This window comes from Sebastes fasciatus, chromosome 12 (assembly GCF_043250625.1).
Source record: "Sebastes fasciatus isolate fSebFas1 chromosome 12, fSebFas1.pri, whole genome shotgun sequence".
In the NCBI taxonomy this organism is placed as follows: Eukaryota; Metazoa; Chordata; class Actinopteri; order Perciformes; family Sebastidae; genus Sebastes; species Sebastes fasciatus.
In genome coordinates, this window is record NC_133806.1 from 30878484 (window position 1) to 30894248 (window position 15765).

The following is a 15765-nucleotide window of genomic DNA, read 5'->3' on the forward strand; positions in this document are numbered from 1 at the left end:
TGAGAGGTCATGCTTATGCAGTTTAAAGATACATCACCATATGGCAGAGACGCCAAGTGTTAGTTCATTTAAATTTAATCAGCTTTTTCTTTCAGATGATGTTATGTAATGACTGAGAGCATTGGTAGTTTTTGGCGGGCAAACATTTGCTCTGGCAGTGACCCAGTTTTCACCAGTATAAGGGCACGGATGACATTTTACAGCTTCTTAGAGATCCGAGTTAAGTGGATCTAATGCACTTCACATTGTCAGCTCCACCACTCAAGGGACATCTGAAAATACAAGCCGGGAAAGCTTTTACGTAAGCCAAGCTGTCATGAGAACACTGCTTGGTTGCACTTGGCTTCAGACTCGATATTTTCCCTCTTTATTAATTTATATGAACATCTTGTGCAAATGAAGAAACTTGGGCTCTCCAAGTCTTTGCTAGCACTTACGTCTTACATAAGACAAACTTTTAACAATTTGTCCCCGTTTAGTCATTTTTCCTCCTCCGTTACATACTTGTCGCACCAAAAAAAGCCTCACAACACATGGCTAGAATTTTATCATGCTTTAATAATAAAGATACAAGGACATTTGATGTAAACCACTGGTATTGCACATAGCTCAGGCACATAACAAGTGTCAATTGCTTTGAAGCATCAACTTATTTCTATGAACAATACACAGGCTGTACCGAATAAAGCTCTACTCCCAGGGAGGAAAAAAATATATATACTTTTTCACAAAACAATAACAGTGAACTCACATTAAAGCTTTGGCTGAAGGTCTCTTCTTGAACAATAACTCAAAACAGTTGAATTTTCAAACCCATCAAACAGAAACTTAACATTCAATCTTTCCCCTCCTAAAACTCTCATCCTAACTTTTTTAAACAAGGACAACTAGGGACACCACAGGACGATGATAACACAACCATCTACCCAGATGATCAGTTTATACATGTAAATGATAAATTAATACATAAATAACCCCCTTTATAAATAATCCCTCTCATGTCACCATTTAGTTTCAACCTCATGGTAACTGTACAGTGCAAAGTAACAGTGTTGGAACCAAAATAACTGCATTGATATCGAGTGTTCAACAAATACGCAACAAATCTCACAAATACTTTTTGAAAAGATGCTTAAGTGCTTTTAGTTCAAGGTTAGGCGTGTGCATGCAGGTGGAAGCCTTTATGCATCCGGCCTGTGAGTGACGTGACGAAGAGAGTGCAATCCCATGATGCAACAGCCCCTGATGAGAGCAGCAATGTTGTACACCGGAGCGCTTCCATCCACACCGTGTCGTGAGTATAGCCAGGCCACCGTGGGCAGCACAGGGGCTGCCACTGCGACCAGATCCACCAGGAAGCTGTTGCTCCAGTAGCGCTTGCCGACCACATCCAGTCCCGTTGACCGACGAGGTTCGTCCTCGCCGACACAAAAATCCAGCTCCTCCATGAACCGTTGGCTCTCTGCGGGTTCCGAGCAGCACATGCCGGAATCGGTGGAGGTGTCGGGGCTCTCGGGGGCAGCGGGGCTGGGCGGGGCAGGTGTTGGGTCAGGGAGATTGGTGGTGGTAGAAGTGGAGGTGGGCAGGTTTGGGAGACCCAGAAGACTGCTGGAGGCTGACAGTGCCGTTTCCCCCGCCGTTGCCCCCTGGAACTTGAGCAGCTGGAGGAGCAGAGTCTGCAGGTCTGGAGACATGGGCATTATGTCAGTCTGGATTCCTTTATCTTCTGTGTTCTGCTGGGAGGAGATGGTGATGGTGGTGGAAACTGTGTTTGGTAGAGCTGGTGGGGGTGCAGTAGATTCATCAATCAACCGTTCCTCATCTGTCAGCACAGACACCCCAGGCCCAGGCTCTGTCAGCTTGCCACTACAGTCCTGACTAAAATCCATCGCAGTGGACATGAAGACCTGCTCCAAAATGTCCGCTCTGTTGGCCATCTCATCGTTTACCAGCAGCCCGCTGTCCGCCATCGCCTCAGCCCCTTGGGTTCCCAGCTCCATCCCACCCTCTTCCTCCCCCACCATCTTCTTCTCACCGTTATTGGGGCTGTCACACATGAAGTCCAGGGTGTTTTCGTCTTGGAGGTTGGTGCCGCTCTGGGCAACCTCCATGCTTTGCAGCAAGGACTCCAACTTCCTGTTTTGGATGTTGATGTCGATGAAATACTTCTGTATTCCCTTATCCTTCTCCATCAGGCTGCTCTTCATCGTTTCCACCACCTGACGCAGCTGCTTGATTTCTTTGCGAGCCTCTTTGAGGGACAGCTGAGCCTCCACCCGGTGACACTCCTCTTCAATCCAGTCTTCCCTCATTCTGCCGAGCTGGGCCTTAAGCTCCTCAACCTCTGTCTCTCTAATAAAGAGGGAAGAAAAGGTCCAGAGTTACCTAAAGGGACAGTGTGTAGGATTTGGTGGCATATAACGGTGTGGTTGCAGATTGCAACCAACTGAATACCCACTATCCACTCTATCCTCCCTTCCCGCCGATAGATGGGAAGGGACATCCAACGGATGTCAAACGGCGGCTGGCGGTCCCACAATTTGTACTCTGTGGCTCACCATTACCGCAGTTTCACAAGCGTGTCAGAGAACTACGGTGGCCTTTAGGTAACGTAAAAATGTGAAAGGCTCTCGCTAGAGCCAGAGTTTGATTTGTCCGTGCTGGGCTACTGTAGAAACATGCCGGTGCAACACAGCGGACTGTGGGAAGAGGATCTGCTCCCTATGTTGTAGAAGCGTACTTCATTTTCCCCCCTGATATGACCACTATCATCTTTCTTTGAAACCATAAAACGTTACAGATACAATCAGGAGCATCTGTGCTGCTAAATCTGAACTAACCTGTCATGGACGGTGTTCTCAGACTCCATCAGTTTGGTCTTCAGGTGTCTGATGGCCACTTCCTTCTGCTGTAGGGGGGTGAGATACTGCTCTGGGTTCGGGGGTCTGATGCCATGATTGTCTCCGCAGGAGTGGTAGCGGCCCAGGCTCGCTCTTCTGTAGGTTAGAGAGAGACAATTATGTTGGTTAAAGGCCAAGTTTATCTTAGAACCATCGTTTCCAGACATTTAGAAGCAACAGCAGAAAACCAACCAATTTGACGCTTAAGAGTAAAATCGCTCCCTGCAGACGGTAATTTGTCTGGCTGAGAGAGTGCTGTCAGGGCAGATGCTCTCTGAAGCCTGGAATTACTGTCTGACACAGGATTACTGGCATGTAGACTAAAGGCAAAAAACCCTAAAATGCCGGTTTATCTAAATGCAAGCACAGTCGGCAAGGAAAGAAATCACCTTACTGGAAAAAAAACGTTAATCTAGAAGCTAATTGCATTAGCATTCAAATGCCCTTTCCATGTCCTATGATCAGTGTTTTATCATGCTCAAAGAGAACTGATAAAAGGGTTTGTGTTTTTTTCGGTAGAGGATGAGTGGGTGGATTTGGACAATATGCAAAGCAGCATGTAAGCCCCCCCTCACTAGCACAATATCCTAGCAACCTGGGATACTTCAGGCTTAGATGCAAGCGCTCTGCATCCCTGCCAGAAATAGAAACAGCCCAGGAGAAGGTAGCATAGCAGAGGAAAAGATGTCACATGACTCTTAGGAAAGCTGACAGCAAGGTGTCCTAAAGTGACAAGAGTGGAGGGTTATAATGCATTTATGGAAGCTGTAAACATGAGATAAAGAGGGCAGATTCTGCCACTGCATAAAAGCTCAAAAGGCTGTGGGTTGAATGTTTGTCATTTATACTACTGAGAGAGGATTTTTAGGTGAAACCGTATGCAGGGCTGAGCTGCCAACAAACCTAAGAAGTAAACCTTCAAAGTAATACAGAGCCTGCGGCACCATGTCAGAAATCCATGGTGGTCTCAAACACTTCAGGCTATTCAGTTCACATACCAATTCTGAAATATTTATGACCCTGTTCTCTCCTCCAAACCAAGGTGCATTCACTCTAATCCTGTTACGAATTGGATGCTGTCTGTAGGGTCACTGTCTGGGTACCGTATTCAGACATTTGCTATATTAAATCCTCATTAATCCCAACCACAGCCAAATCATGACCAATATAATCCCAGACGACTGCAAGAGAGGAAATGATAAAACAGTCTGAGCTTAATCCAGCCACCCACTCATTCACTCATCGTTATGCTGCGCATGAGCCTGAGCCACAGTCCAAATCTCTCAAAGTCTCAAAAATCTTGTTTTCCCCCTCAAGCAGGGAAGGTTGGATTTGAAATGAAGCCAAGAGGAGAAATGTGGAAAGGTTAGACATGACCAGGGGGTGTCACAATTTTTAATCCCTCAACTTTAAAAGCCACAATCTTTTTTCGGTGATTATTATGCATGATATGAACGCCATGTTTGGTACCTGGAGGTGGGGCTGGAGTTGCAGCTGCTGCTGTTGGTTGAGGATTCAACTCTTGGAGGAGTCCTGTAGGGAGCGTAGAGCTCTGCATCGCGGTTGGCTGTAGGGCTCCCAGCCGGTTTGAACACTGGGACCGGTCTGATGTGGGAGCCGCGACTTCATAAAAGAAAGCATTAAAAAAAAAATAATTGACTTGTTAACTCCAAAGTAAAATAACTGCCTTAGTCTCGTAGTGACCCCAGCAAACCATACTGAGGATACAAATATATGAACCTTATACCTGCGTGAAGGAGCTCTCTTTCCAGCTGAAATGGAGGCGAGGCTCTCCCTGGTCTTTAGGCTGCCTGAGCTGCTGGAGGAGCTGAAGTCAGCCTCGCTACCTGCAGGGAGAAGCATCAGTGTTTTAGCACTTAAAGCAGACTTAAAGCGAGACACTATCATTTTTGAAAGGTGATATACCAGTTATACAATCTTCCTCTTTAAGGGGAGACACCCCAGGTGAATAGGGGAACAATTTAACCAATGGATATGAATATGAAACTTCCCAAGTTGATTACTTAAATTAAAGCAATTGTTTTCTTGCATTAAAAGATTTTCTGAAATTTTCTGTCTAAATATGCAAAAGAGGCATTAGGGCTAGGCAATATGATGATATGTATCATCAAAACGATTTGGCTAGGCCTATATTCATCTATTTTTTTCTCTATATAAAATTCCACTCAAAACTGCTATGTTCATTCACTCAAGTTCTTAAAAAATGAAAAAATACTTTTCATTTGTCAAGTATTTGATTAACACATGAGTATACAATAATAGGTTTTACCATGTGGTTATTTCATATAGACTATTTATTTACTGAATTACCAGAAAACATGATATACAGTATAGCATTATCAAGATATTAAATGACCTATATCGGGAGAGAAGATTTTGGCCATATTGCCCAGCACCATGAGGCATTATCTAATGATAACTTCTGGTGAATTTAGGAGAACTCTACAGACACAAATAGAGAAAGTCCAGTAAAATAACCACCTAAATGGGTTTTTTGGAAGCAAAATAGCACAAAAACTCAAAAGTGATGACTGCATGAAAAACAATGTTTTTGCCTGGGCTGTCTCACCTTAAATGAAAAGTTGAATTCATAAGAAATTAAACACCCTTGCTCAATTCAACACACTCAAGGTTTTAGCTGCTGCTGATGGCTAATGAACAAACATTAGCTAATGAGGGCAAATTTATATTGAGTCAGTTTGCTGTCAGTTTACTTGTGCTACTTTAACAGCATATTTAGACATTATAGTGTTTGTTGTCCCATTCCACTCACTCTCAGTTACTGTTCAGAAAAATCTATAGTCTCACATTAAGCCTCAACATTCAGCTTAACATAAACACAAATACACTCTTTTTCTGTTATCGCAAATGGGTCCAATTTTCCTGTTTGTTAATACCAGCCTTTAATAAACACCATCTAACGTCTGTTAGGAGAATGAAACAGGAGTATCATGTTACAGTTTCTGTAAGCAGGACTTCCATCATGTCTCCCTGATGGAGGGACCAACTAGATAACACAGCCTGAAACATACAAAAGCTTTGAGATGGGCTACTCCCCATAATCCATACCCTTTGTTAGACTAACGTGAGTTAGAAGAGGACATACAGACTGCAAATGCCATTAACGCTGGAGAATTAGCCAATAACATCCACTCATTGCGTGTAACACAATCTCTTCAAATGTCATATGACAGACACAGCCAAGAACATCTCCATCTTAATTGTTTAAGCAGATAAAACTGGTCACTAAATATTCTTTTTGAAATGATCAAAGATGAAATTCAAAGCCGTACCTGAGTAGCATCTTTTACCATCAAACAAAACCATATTACTGTGTACAGTGATGACTGTGACAAACAAAATAATTCAAAACTTCAAGTGATCCTCCACCACTTTGTGAGTCGACTGATGGTCTGTGCACATTCAACTAGTGTACTAACCTCCTGCTAATCAGCCTAATTGGCTAAGCTCCCAAACCTTTTCCTCAACCAATCAGCTTTCTTCCTCATTTTGACTCATGATCAAGCAGTTCTCTCTCTCTCTCTCCTCCTTCAGATTAAAAGTGGGGAGATTTTGGGATAAAGTCTGGAGTGCACTGTTTCTAAAATATGATGTTAAGAGAGCATAGATGCACAGATGACAATTCACTCCAGTTATTATTCTCCTTTTAGGCAAGCAGCTGCTTCCCAGCCAGTGTTTGTTCAAGTTAACATACCAGGGAAATCTGCTGCTGACATGTGACAAATATACAGTTATTGTACTTTGGTCTTTGGGGAACCACTGGCATGCAGAAGTACAGTATATATACATGCTGTGTGCTGTGTATAATTCTGTGCATGTAAAAGATAACACACAAATCAGATTATTTTAAAGGATCAGATCATAATTTCAAATGTCGTTGATCCACATTTAGCTTTTCTGAAAAACATTTCCATGTTTTTATCTTTATCTGTGTCTTCCTCTTTACCTCTGGCTTTCATGGCCGACCTCAGCTCCCTCTTGTGCCTCGGGGCGCTCCGTGGTTCGCCGCTCCACTCGGCCATCACCCTCACCCTCTTCACTTTGGTCTTGCGCTCGGGGAGTATCGGTGAGCCGTGGGCACTCTGCTCTGAGCCTGACGGGGTTTTGGAGGGGGACACAGACTGACTAGTGGGGCAGCCGGTGTCATCTATTGTAGACAGGCACACAGACAGTAATAGCCAAGAACAGGCAGCGCGGGGCAGGCAGCGAACACACAGGCAGGCAGTCAGTCAGAGCTCAAGGTTCAGACTGGGTGTTATCTGACAGATAGCGTGACAGCTTTCTCAGAGTTCAGAAAGTTGTTGTCAAGTGCACGTTGTGTGGTGTTTTACACTCTGTACACATAACACACACAGGCATTTTATGGAGTGTAGTCCTTGTCTTTCATTTGCTCTGTTTGTTAAGGAGGCCAATTTAGGTGAACATAAAAGAAACATACGACATTTTCTGTTTGAGATTGTATAATCCAGAATGCAGGAAAGTAACTAAGTACATTTACGCAAGTACTGATGTTCAATTTTGAGGTAATTAACAATACTTATAATCACATTGCTGAGGGAACTATTGTACTTTTTTACTCTATACTACATTGATACTGATTACTTTGCAGATTAACATTTTACATAGTGCAAACACTGCAAAAATCGTAATTTTACTGAGTAATTTGTGTCCATAAAGTGAAAAAATCTGCCACCACAACAAGAGCTGTATGAATTTTTTAGAACAAGGTGACATTTCTTTTGAATCTAAAGCATTGTTCACTTATTCTGCATTCTTTCAAGATTGTCACACTTGTTTCTAAAGAGGAAACAAGTTTATTTCTGTCAGTTGAAACAATCTAGTTTGACTGTCAGATTTTTTCACTTATTTTAGGGAATAAACACAATATGATCATCATATAAAACAGTTCAAATCAGCTCCACCTTGATCAGCTACCATTAAAATGGAGCTCACATATTAATGCATAGATGATAAACACTCTAAAAAGTGCCCTTCGGCAGAATAAGCACTTGAACTTTTGATACTTTAATCACATTTTTGCTGATAACACTGCAAGTAGGATTTTAATGCATGACTTTTACTTATACTTGAGTATTTTCACACTGTGGTATCGATACTTTTACTTAAGTAAAGGATCTGAATACCTGCCACCACTGCTTTCATACAGTAAGGATTTAACGTTTACCCGACCAACCAATACAATCTGACACCTGACAGCCTGTAAATTCAGACAATAACTCATGTGTCCTCAGACTAGAGCTGAACTTCTTACCAGAGCAATAGCTGTTGGTGCTGATGGTCCTTTTGGAGTGGTCTGAGCTGACGTCACACTCCTTCCCCTCCTCCTCTGAAAAAGGTGAGTCAGACAGAGGCGAACCTTTGTCCTTTGGCCGGAAGGGATGGAGGACCAAACGTGGGATGCGGCTGCGGGGACTTCCTTTCTCAGGTGTCTTCTTTTCCTGTTCGAAGCAACATCTGTCAGAGCCGCAGGCAGGGACGCAGCCACCCACCTTAACTCAGCATTTCTTCTTTTTCAAGATGGCAGTATTTTCAAATTCATAAAAGATTTTTGGATGTTTGCCTTTTGATGATAACTGTAAGGTCACATTTTAATCCATCTTTTTCTTTACTGCATTGCTTAAAAACTTACTTTTGGAAAAGACTCATTCAACATGCAGAAATCCATCACCAGTAACCAGAAGCAATGATAAGTCTCACCTCATATTCTTGGAACGGTCCCATTGTGCTTCACTCAGCGTTGTCCTCTGTTAAATGAAGAAGAGGAGAAAAATCAGGTAAGTCATTTTTTCTGTGGTCTGTGTATGAGGCAGCGTTTCGACGTGGCGCTCAAACCCTTTACAAACAAGGGCCCTCTGTCTGAACTCTGTTACGCCACTAAATCCCACCCACCACACACACACACACACACACACACACACACACACACACACACACACGCACGCACGCACGCACGCACGCACGCGCACGCACGCACACACACACACACACACACACACACACACACACACACACACACACACACACACACACACACATATCCTGTCTGGTACAGATGGCACAAGAAGCCCAGAGCCACCAACACACACTGAATTTTGACCTTATGAAACAAATTCTACAGGTCAACTCTAAAAATAAACAGTCCTTTTAAATAAAAAATTGTAAAGTCTTTTAACAGTCAAATTAAGGCAAGTGGATTTAACAGCAAAATCGAATAAATAGGTGTAAATATATGAGATAACAAGACCAGAGTCTATAGCAATGCTAGTGGCTTAAGCACAGCGGTGCTTTGAGTTACAGTTTTTCTCAATTGTTTACACACAAATACTGGTACTTGACACACAATGACCACAACATGTAACTCATGCACCAACCCCCTGAACCAATTCTGCTAAACTACAAGCACAATTCCTGCTTTACACTCAAATTGCAGTTCTAAAACACACTTTTTTCAGAACACTACACACAATTCTCTGCATTTGGCACAATTTTCATGAAGAAAATCTCGTTTTCACAAGGAACACACTGTCATTCAAAATTCTAAAGTCAATTGCCCTACTATGCACACTGACTCATCACATGGGCAAACACCTGTCACACAGTGTTACAATTAGCAATCAGTTGATGCTTTTCATGGCTGGATTCGACATGCTAAGCGATATTTCCCCCGCTGCTTGGCCAGGGAAAACATTGCTTGTGATGTGGATGAGGTGCTGTGGCCAGACCGAAACAGAAGAGAGGATGCAGCATAGTTTTTTTTACTGTAACTTTATACAGTAAATTCTTCTGTTGTTTTGTATGTAGACCACTGTATGTGCAACTTTGTGTTGGTTGGGATGTACACTGTGTACATTGTTTTTGTGGGGAAAATAAAATATATTTGTTACCGTGTATTTGTGTGTTCTGAGTATAAAAACAATATTCTAAAATATTTTACAACACACTTATGTATGTACTGTCTGTAGTAAGTGTAACACTGAACAAAAAAAGGGCCTAAGTCATTATGATGAATGGAGAAGAAGTGTTTTCCATTCATCATAGTGTTTTACATTGAGCACATCAGTGTTCAACTGGTTCTTATAAATGTCTATTCATATGATGGTTTGTGTGTGTCATTTGAAAACAAAATACCATTTTGAGAAGAAATAACATTGTTTTGAATGTAAAGTTTAATTTTGCAGGAGAATTGAGGGGTTTTGCCCATTGTGTGTGTGTTTTTTGATTTGTGTGTAGAGTTCTGAGAGTATGAGGCATGCTTTCAGAAAATGTGTGTAAACAATCGAGAAAAACTGTAAATGCCTGCTAGTCTGCTTGCTTACATGCTTGCAGTGATAATACTACTATGCTGACATTTAGCAAGTATTGGGAAGTGGCAGCAAGCACAGATCCAAATCTTGAACAGTAGTAGCGCACGGTAGTGGCAAGGACAGAAGAAACAAAGCACCGGCACTCACAGATAAAGGGTCTTTTTTTGTTTATTGTGGGCAAAAAAACAAATGTGTTTCAGTTAGAAGCCATCAGCAGCGTCAGCTGACCCTCTATCCGTGAGTCCCCTGCTTTGTTACTTCTTTCTAGCAGGTATATGTTTAACATTTTTAGCTTAGCGTGTAAGCATGATATCATTGCTCATCAGCAAACAGCTGATGCTGGTAAGATTGTCATTAGCTTAGCATGTATTTGGTCATAAACCAAAGTATTGGATAAAAAGAAAGTAAGTCTGACCCAAAGATGGCCCGAGATCCAACAGTTGTTGAGATATTTCAATAAATAACAAAAATGTCAACCTTGTGGTGGCACTACAGGAAAAGTCAGGGGATCTCAAAACTCATGAGGATACATTGTCTGGGGACCATGCATGTTGGTACAACATTTCATATCGATCCATCCAAAAGTTGTTGAGCTATTTCATTCTGAATCACAAATGTCAACCTCATGGTGGCACTATAGAGAAAAAGTCAGGGGATCACCAAAGTCTTTAGGATTCGTCCTCTGGGGACCATGAAGGTCTGTACAAAATTGTATGGCAATGCACCTGACAGTTGTGAAATTTTTCAGACCAAACATTGACATAGAGCCATGCTAGTGTGGCTAAAATCAGTATAAGCGAGAAGACAAATGCAAATTTATGAAACAAATAGATTAAAAACAACTCTATTAACTCATCTGTGGTTTCAAATGAGTAGAGAGTTCAGATGTCTACACATATATAGCTATAAAGAAGAAAGATTGGTACTACTCTTTTCAAATTCTGTCTTTTCTTCAAAGTCATCTTGGATTAAGATGATCCGATGAAGCACACTAATAGATGAAAGGTGCCCAACTTCAGTATATCACTCTGCTAAGCAAAACTACGCTAACTCTCCTCATCAGCCTTCTGTGCCAAAGTTGTGGGGCGGCCTGCCAAGAGCCACAAAGTGCTTCTAGCATTGAGATATAATAGATGATGGACCGATATTACAGTATATCCTCTTTACAAAAAAAAGGTCACAAGTTGAGACAAAAGTAGAAATTAACTCTTGTCAAAACTTTTCCTTCTACACATGCACATTTAAACAAGGAAGAAACATATTTTATTGATGCTTTAAAGCTAAATAATGCAGAATTTCTCTAACGCTCGAATAAACTTTATACAATCACTTCACTTCCTCACGCCTGTTGATTTCTTCTCGTTGCCTAAGGGGGTCAGTTGCGTAAGGTATACACGTGTTTTTTCTCCTTTTTTTGCATTGGGAATGATGTAATTGACCCCAAGGCTTGTGTGCTGCTGTCGCATCAGTGAACCTGAACCTGTCTTCCCTCGCTTCATCCAGATGGTACACTATTTCTTACATTTTGCTTTGATCATTTGGCTTCCTCAAACAATCCCCCATCAATAACAGAATGATATCACCACTTGACCCAATATAAGCCACGTTCCCTGTACAAGCAGCCCAGACTCATGCAAAATCCTCTTTCTTCAAACCACCGAGGCACAAAGAGGATTGCAAAAATAGAGCAGAGACTCGTGGGAATCAAACTCAAACCTCCTTTTATCTGACTCAAAAAATAGATTTGCGTTCTGGGTGGCCTACACCACCTTGCCTACAGTTTTTAATATCAGGCATCCACAGCATCATCACACTGTAGCATTGCACAGCTGCCCTGGCGTACTGGCACGGCAGAATCAGATCATAGGCACCAAGCAGGGCAGAGCAACCAGAGCCGTGCCCTAGCAACAGTCTTAGCAACCGAGGGGAAAGCGCTGCACGAACGACTCCAGCTAGATGGGACCAATTATGTATAAATCTGCACAGAGTGTAGGCTTCTGCTGCTCATCCTGCAGACGCTGTCCTTCACTGAGAAAATATGTAGAGTGTGCCTAGGTGGTGTGGGGGTGTTCGCCATTCAGCTGTACAACATTTTTCTCAGACTGAATGAACACTGTGTCCTTGAGTCAGTGTGTGTGAGAGCTTAGGGAGCTTCTGTATATACTTATACAAGTACTACTGACTTTCATTTCAGCTGTTTGTAGCTTAGTATTATGGTATATTTTGGAATTTATATGGAATATTTACCTTTTCTTTAAACAGATTTTCATAGATGACCACAGAAAAGAGACTAATGCTGAAGACAACAGGGTTATAAAGCCATGATGGTGGGTGTTAAAAGAAATCTTCCAATGAGCCTGGAATGATTATGTGCAGTAGTAAAGTGATAGAAAACAAATAAGATCTGAGTTGAATGAATAGGGGGAGAAATAATTCAATAAATAGGGTGTGGTTGAGGGGTGTTTTTCCATCTTAAAAAGTGACTTATAAATTCATGCAATTAGCAGCCTTATTATGAAGGAAATGCAGGAGGGCGGTGGCATCAAAACATGAAAAATAACGAGTCAGAGAGACTGTAGCGTCCTCGAGCCAAATAATTTTAAAAGGAATCATATCATGTTATTTGTTCCAGTGCCTGGATAAAATAATATGCTGATAGTCACTCACTAGTGTCAGCTTGTAACCTGAAACCCTGTAAGGTATTTGGATACAGACGCCTGCCCATGCATGTTCTGCTGCCTGAAGTTAGTTACCATAATTCGATTTTTTTTTCATCTTAGCTGTGGTGACATTTTGCCTGTTTCCATTGTGTTAACACTTGTCCTGAACTAGCTCCTGTAAAGAAGGATTATTCATTCAGTTCTGCACCCGGATCCTCTGCTTGACTCCAGACAATGTTGATTGGCTACCCACTGGGAGACAGGCTAAGCATTATCTAAGTTGCAAACACAGGATTTTAAGCTCTCTTAAGCATGACGAACTGCTCCAAACTACCTGCATAGGCAATACACAATCACTCCTAACTACTCATCCAAACACAAGAGTGCCCTGATTTAGGAAATAGATGTAGGCCTACTGGGAAAGGATGACTTGGATAAACGCTGTCAGTGGGATGCTGTGATCATGCGTACATGGACTGGTAAACAAGTCCTTAAGCCTCCACTGAAGCTATTTCCCTTATCCAGATGGTCTATTTTCAAAACAGCATGGCGTGGGCGTGAATGATAAATTCCCCTAATCCACCCCAGTCTATGTGCTTTCTAATGTTAATCATGCACATGGAATAATGGGATGCTGTTTTGATATTAACCCCATGATGCACTTCCTCCATTTGTTCTGTTGATTGTTAGTGATTTTTAAGGCTTTAGGTTGTGTAAGTTCATCATGACGACATTTGATGAACTCCTAAGCGACAGATTGTTGTACAGTTTTGAAAGGTGTAATCTTACTCTGGAAATGGAAAGATTTCATTCCTTTTTGAGCAGCACCTCATTTGCATCACTTGCTCTGAGCTCATCAACCCTTAAAGAGACTGCGTCATCATTGCATGATGTCATGACTGAGTAATCACTTTCACTTTCAGTAATCATTCCAGGGAGCATAAAGCATATTGATAAAATGGTTTCCTGATAGTCCAGAAGTTGTTTATTAGGCTTGTACCAAAAACACAGCTGACTGCTATGACAAACTCTATAGAATCATTCTCTGTATAGTTGCACAAAATGGTTCCACATAGGACCTTTATGATGCTAAAACCTTTTAAAAATACACAAAATTATCACAATAAACTAAGTGGAACATTTTTTTAGAATACCAACCATCAAATAGAGCCACTGCTCTAACCATTGAAAAGACCCTCCCATGTGTTTACATGTCTACATGCCTGCCTTTGTTTTCCACATCTCACCTCAGAGCCATTTCCATTGTTTATAAAGGCTTATGTGCAATTTTCGTGTCCTGGTAGCCCCTAACAATGTCAGCATCTTCTCCCACACTGCCTTCAAATAGCTTGTTTTATATTCTATCATGTTGTATGCAGCGATGGGGTTTTGTTTTGTTTCATCTGGCGCCCCCACACAGATGCTGGGAATGTTGTTTTCTTTTTCTCAGGGAGATGACTCTAGAATAAAAGGCAAAGTACGATATAGGATGTAACCAATGGTGATTTTAACATCCAACTTCAGATCTCATGTGTCCACATTTCACCCAAAAACATGTATGTTGATGATGTGTGCGAACATTTGGATGATTCGACAAAAGACTGAACTTGTAAACAGCTCCTCCTCTCCTCAGCCCACCTGCTCCCTGAATAGTTGATTTGTTTTAACCTAACGGTAATAATGGATTGGTTTGAAATGATTTTTTCGTGAAAGGACAGTAAATTAAATGCTTACCTGGATGTGATGATGGTGGTTTCTCTCAGAAGGATGCGCGTCAGTCGGTGAAGCACAAAGGGTCGTTCCGGTGCTGTTGGTGCTGCTGGTGGTGGTGTTGCTCCGGCGGTGCCAGCCTCCGCTCTGCTCTGCTCTGCTCCGCTCCGCTCTGCTTTGCTGTTTGGATGTCGGGTGGAGGAGAGAGCTGTGTGCACACTGAGGAGGACACACACGATTGGACGAAAAGCGAGACCACTGACACAGTGCATGCACAATATGACTACCATCCCAAGTGTGTTACATAACGCGTGAGGCATTACTTAACCACTCACTGCCCTCCATCATACAGCTATAGACAGGCTGACGTATGATAGGCTATATGTACTGACATGTTTACATGAGGATCTGGCATTATGATCAACATATTTATGACATGCCTGTCAACGTATGATGTAAATCTAAATGCCATTTTAACACATGACACAGATACATTATTCATAGATGCCTATTCTAATATGATATGAATTTATTTTATATTTTAGAATATTTATCCAAACATGCTCTTGCATGGATTTGTGGCATTTAATATTTCATCAAGGCTATGTTGTTGATGGGTCACATTATAAAGGATGCCAACTAGAAAATGCACAACATGACATAGAGGCCTAGCATATGTTCAACACACACAGGTCTGTGTGTACAGGTCTGTGTGTGGACTTCCTCTCAGTGTGAGGGAGAGTTTGCTCTCCATGGTGCTGAAACCAGGAGGTGGGCGCTGCCCCTGTCCACATTTACAGCCGTTTAGATTCGCAATCAGCACCTGCGCTTTAAATGCTAATTAATCACGGTGACACTTACAGGTCCTGTAATGGAAAAACATCATGTTTGCCTTAAATCATTGTGTTTGCCTGGACAACTGCACCACTGAATCTAGTAGGGAAATTAGTGCCCTAATGACAGTCATTGTAGCCTATATTATGGTGCCATGTATCTCTATGAAATAACCTGTAGGCCACACATTAAAGTTGTGTCTTCGCTTGTTCAGGCGTCCATCACTTCAAGTGTGTCAGATTGGGTTGTGAAGAAGCTCTGGGCACTGGGTGGTACTGAATCAATTGTTAGCAT

The 15765-nt window shown here is 41.9% G+C and overlaps 2 protein-coding genes across 5 annotated transcripts in view; one reads left to right on the forward strand and one right to left on the reverse strand.

Annotated features, from left to right (window-relative positions):
• Nucleotides 1-15765, forward strand: part of tent5aa (terminal nucleotidyltransferase 5Aa) — a 198443-nt gene that overhangs the window by 175874 nt on the left and 6804 nt on the right. The gene's annotated exons all lie outside the window — the stretch shown is intronic.
• sybu (syntabulin (syntaxin-interacting)) lies at nucleotides 539-14935 on the reverse strand. 4 transcript variants are annotated; one of them, XM_074654710.1, is made up of 8 exons: nucleotides 14662-14935; nucleotides 8661-8707; nucleotides 8215-8417; nucleotides 6889-7089; nucleotides 4648-4747; nucleotides 4371-4523; nucleotides 2841-2996; nucleotides 539-2352 (listed from the first exon to the last, which is right to left on the reverse strand). In XM_074654710.1, exons 2-8 carry the CDS (start codon nucleotides 8663-8665, stop codon nucleotides 1182-1184), a joined length of 1989 nt encoding a protein of 662 aa, XP_074510811.1. In that variant the 5' UTR covers nucleotides 8666-8707; nucleotides 14662-14935; the 3' UTR covers nucleotides 539-1181. The 4 variants fall into 4 exon arrangements, with proteins under 4 accessions (XP_074510811.1, XP_074510810.1, XP_074510809.1 ...); XM_074654709.1 differs by having other exon boundaries at nucleotides 6889-7035; nucleotides 8215-8401; nucleotides 14662-14881; XM_074654708.1 differs by having other exon boundaries at nucleotides 8215-8401; nucleotides 14662-14881.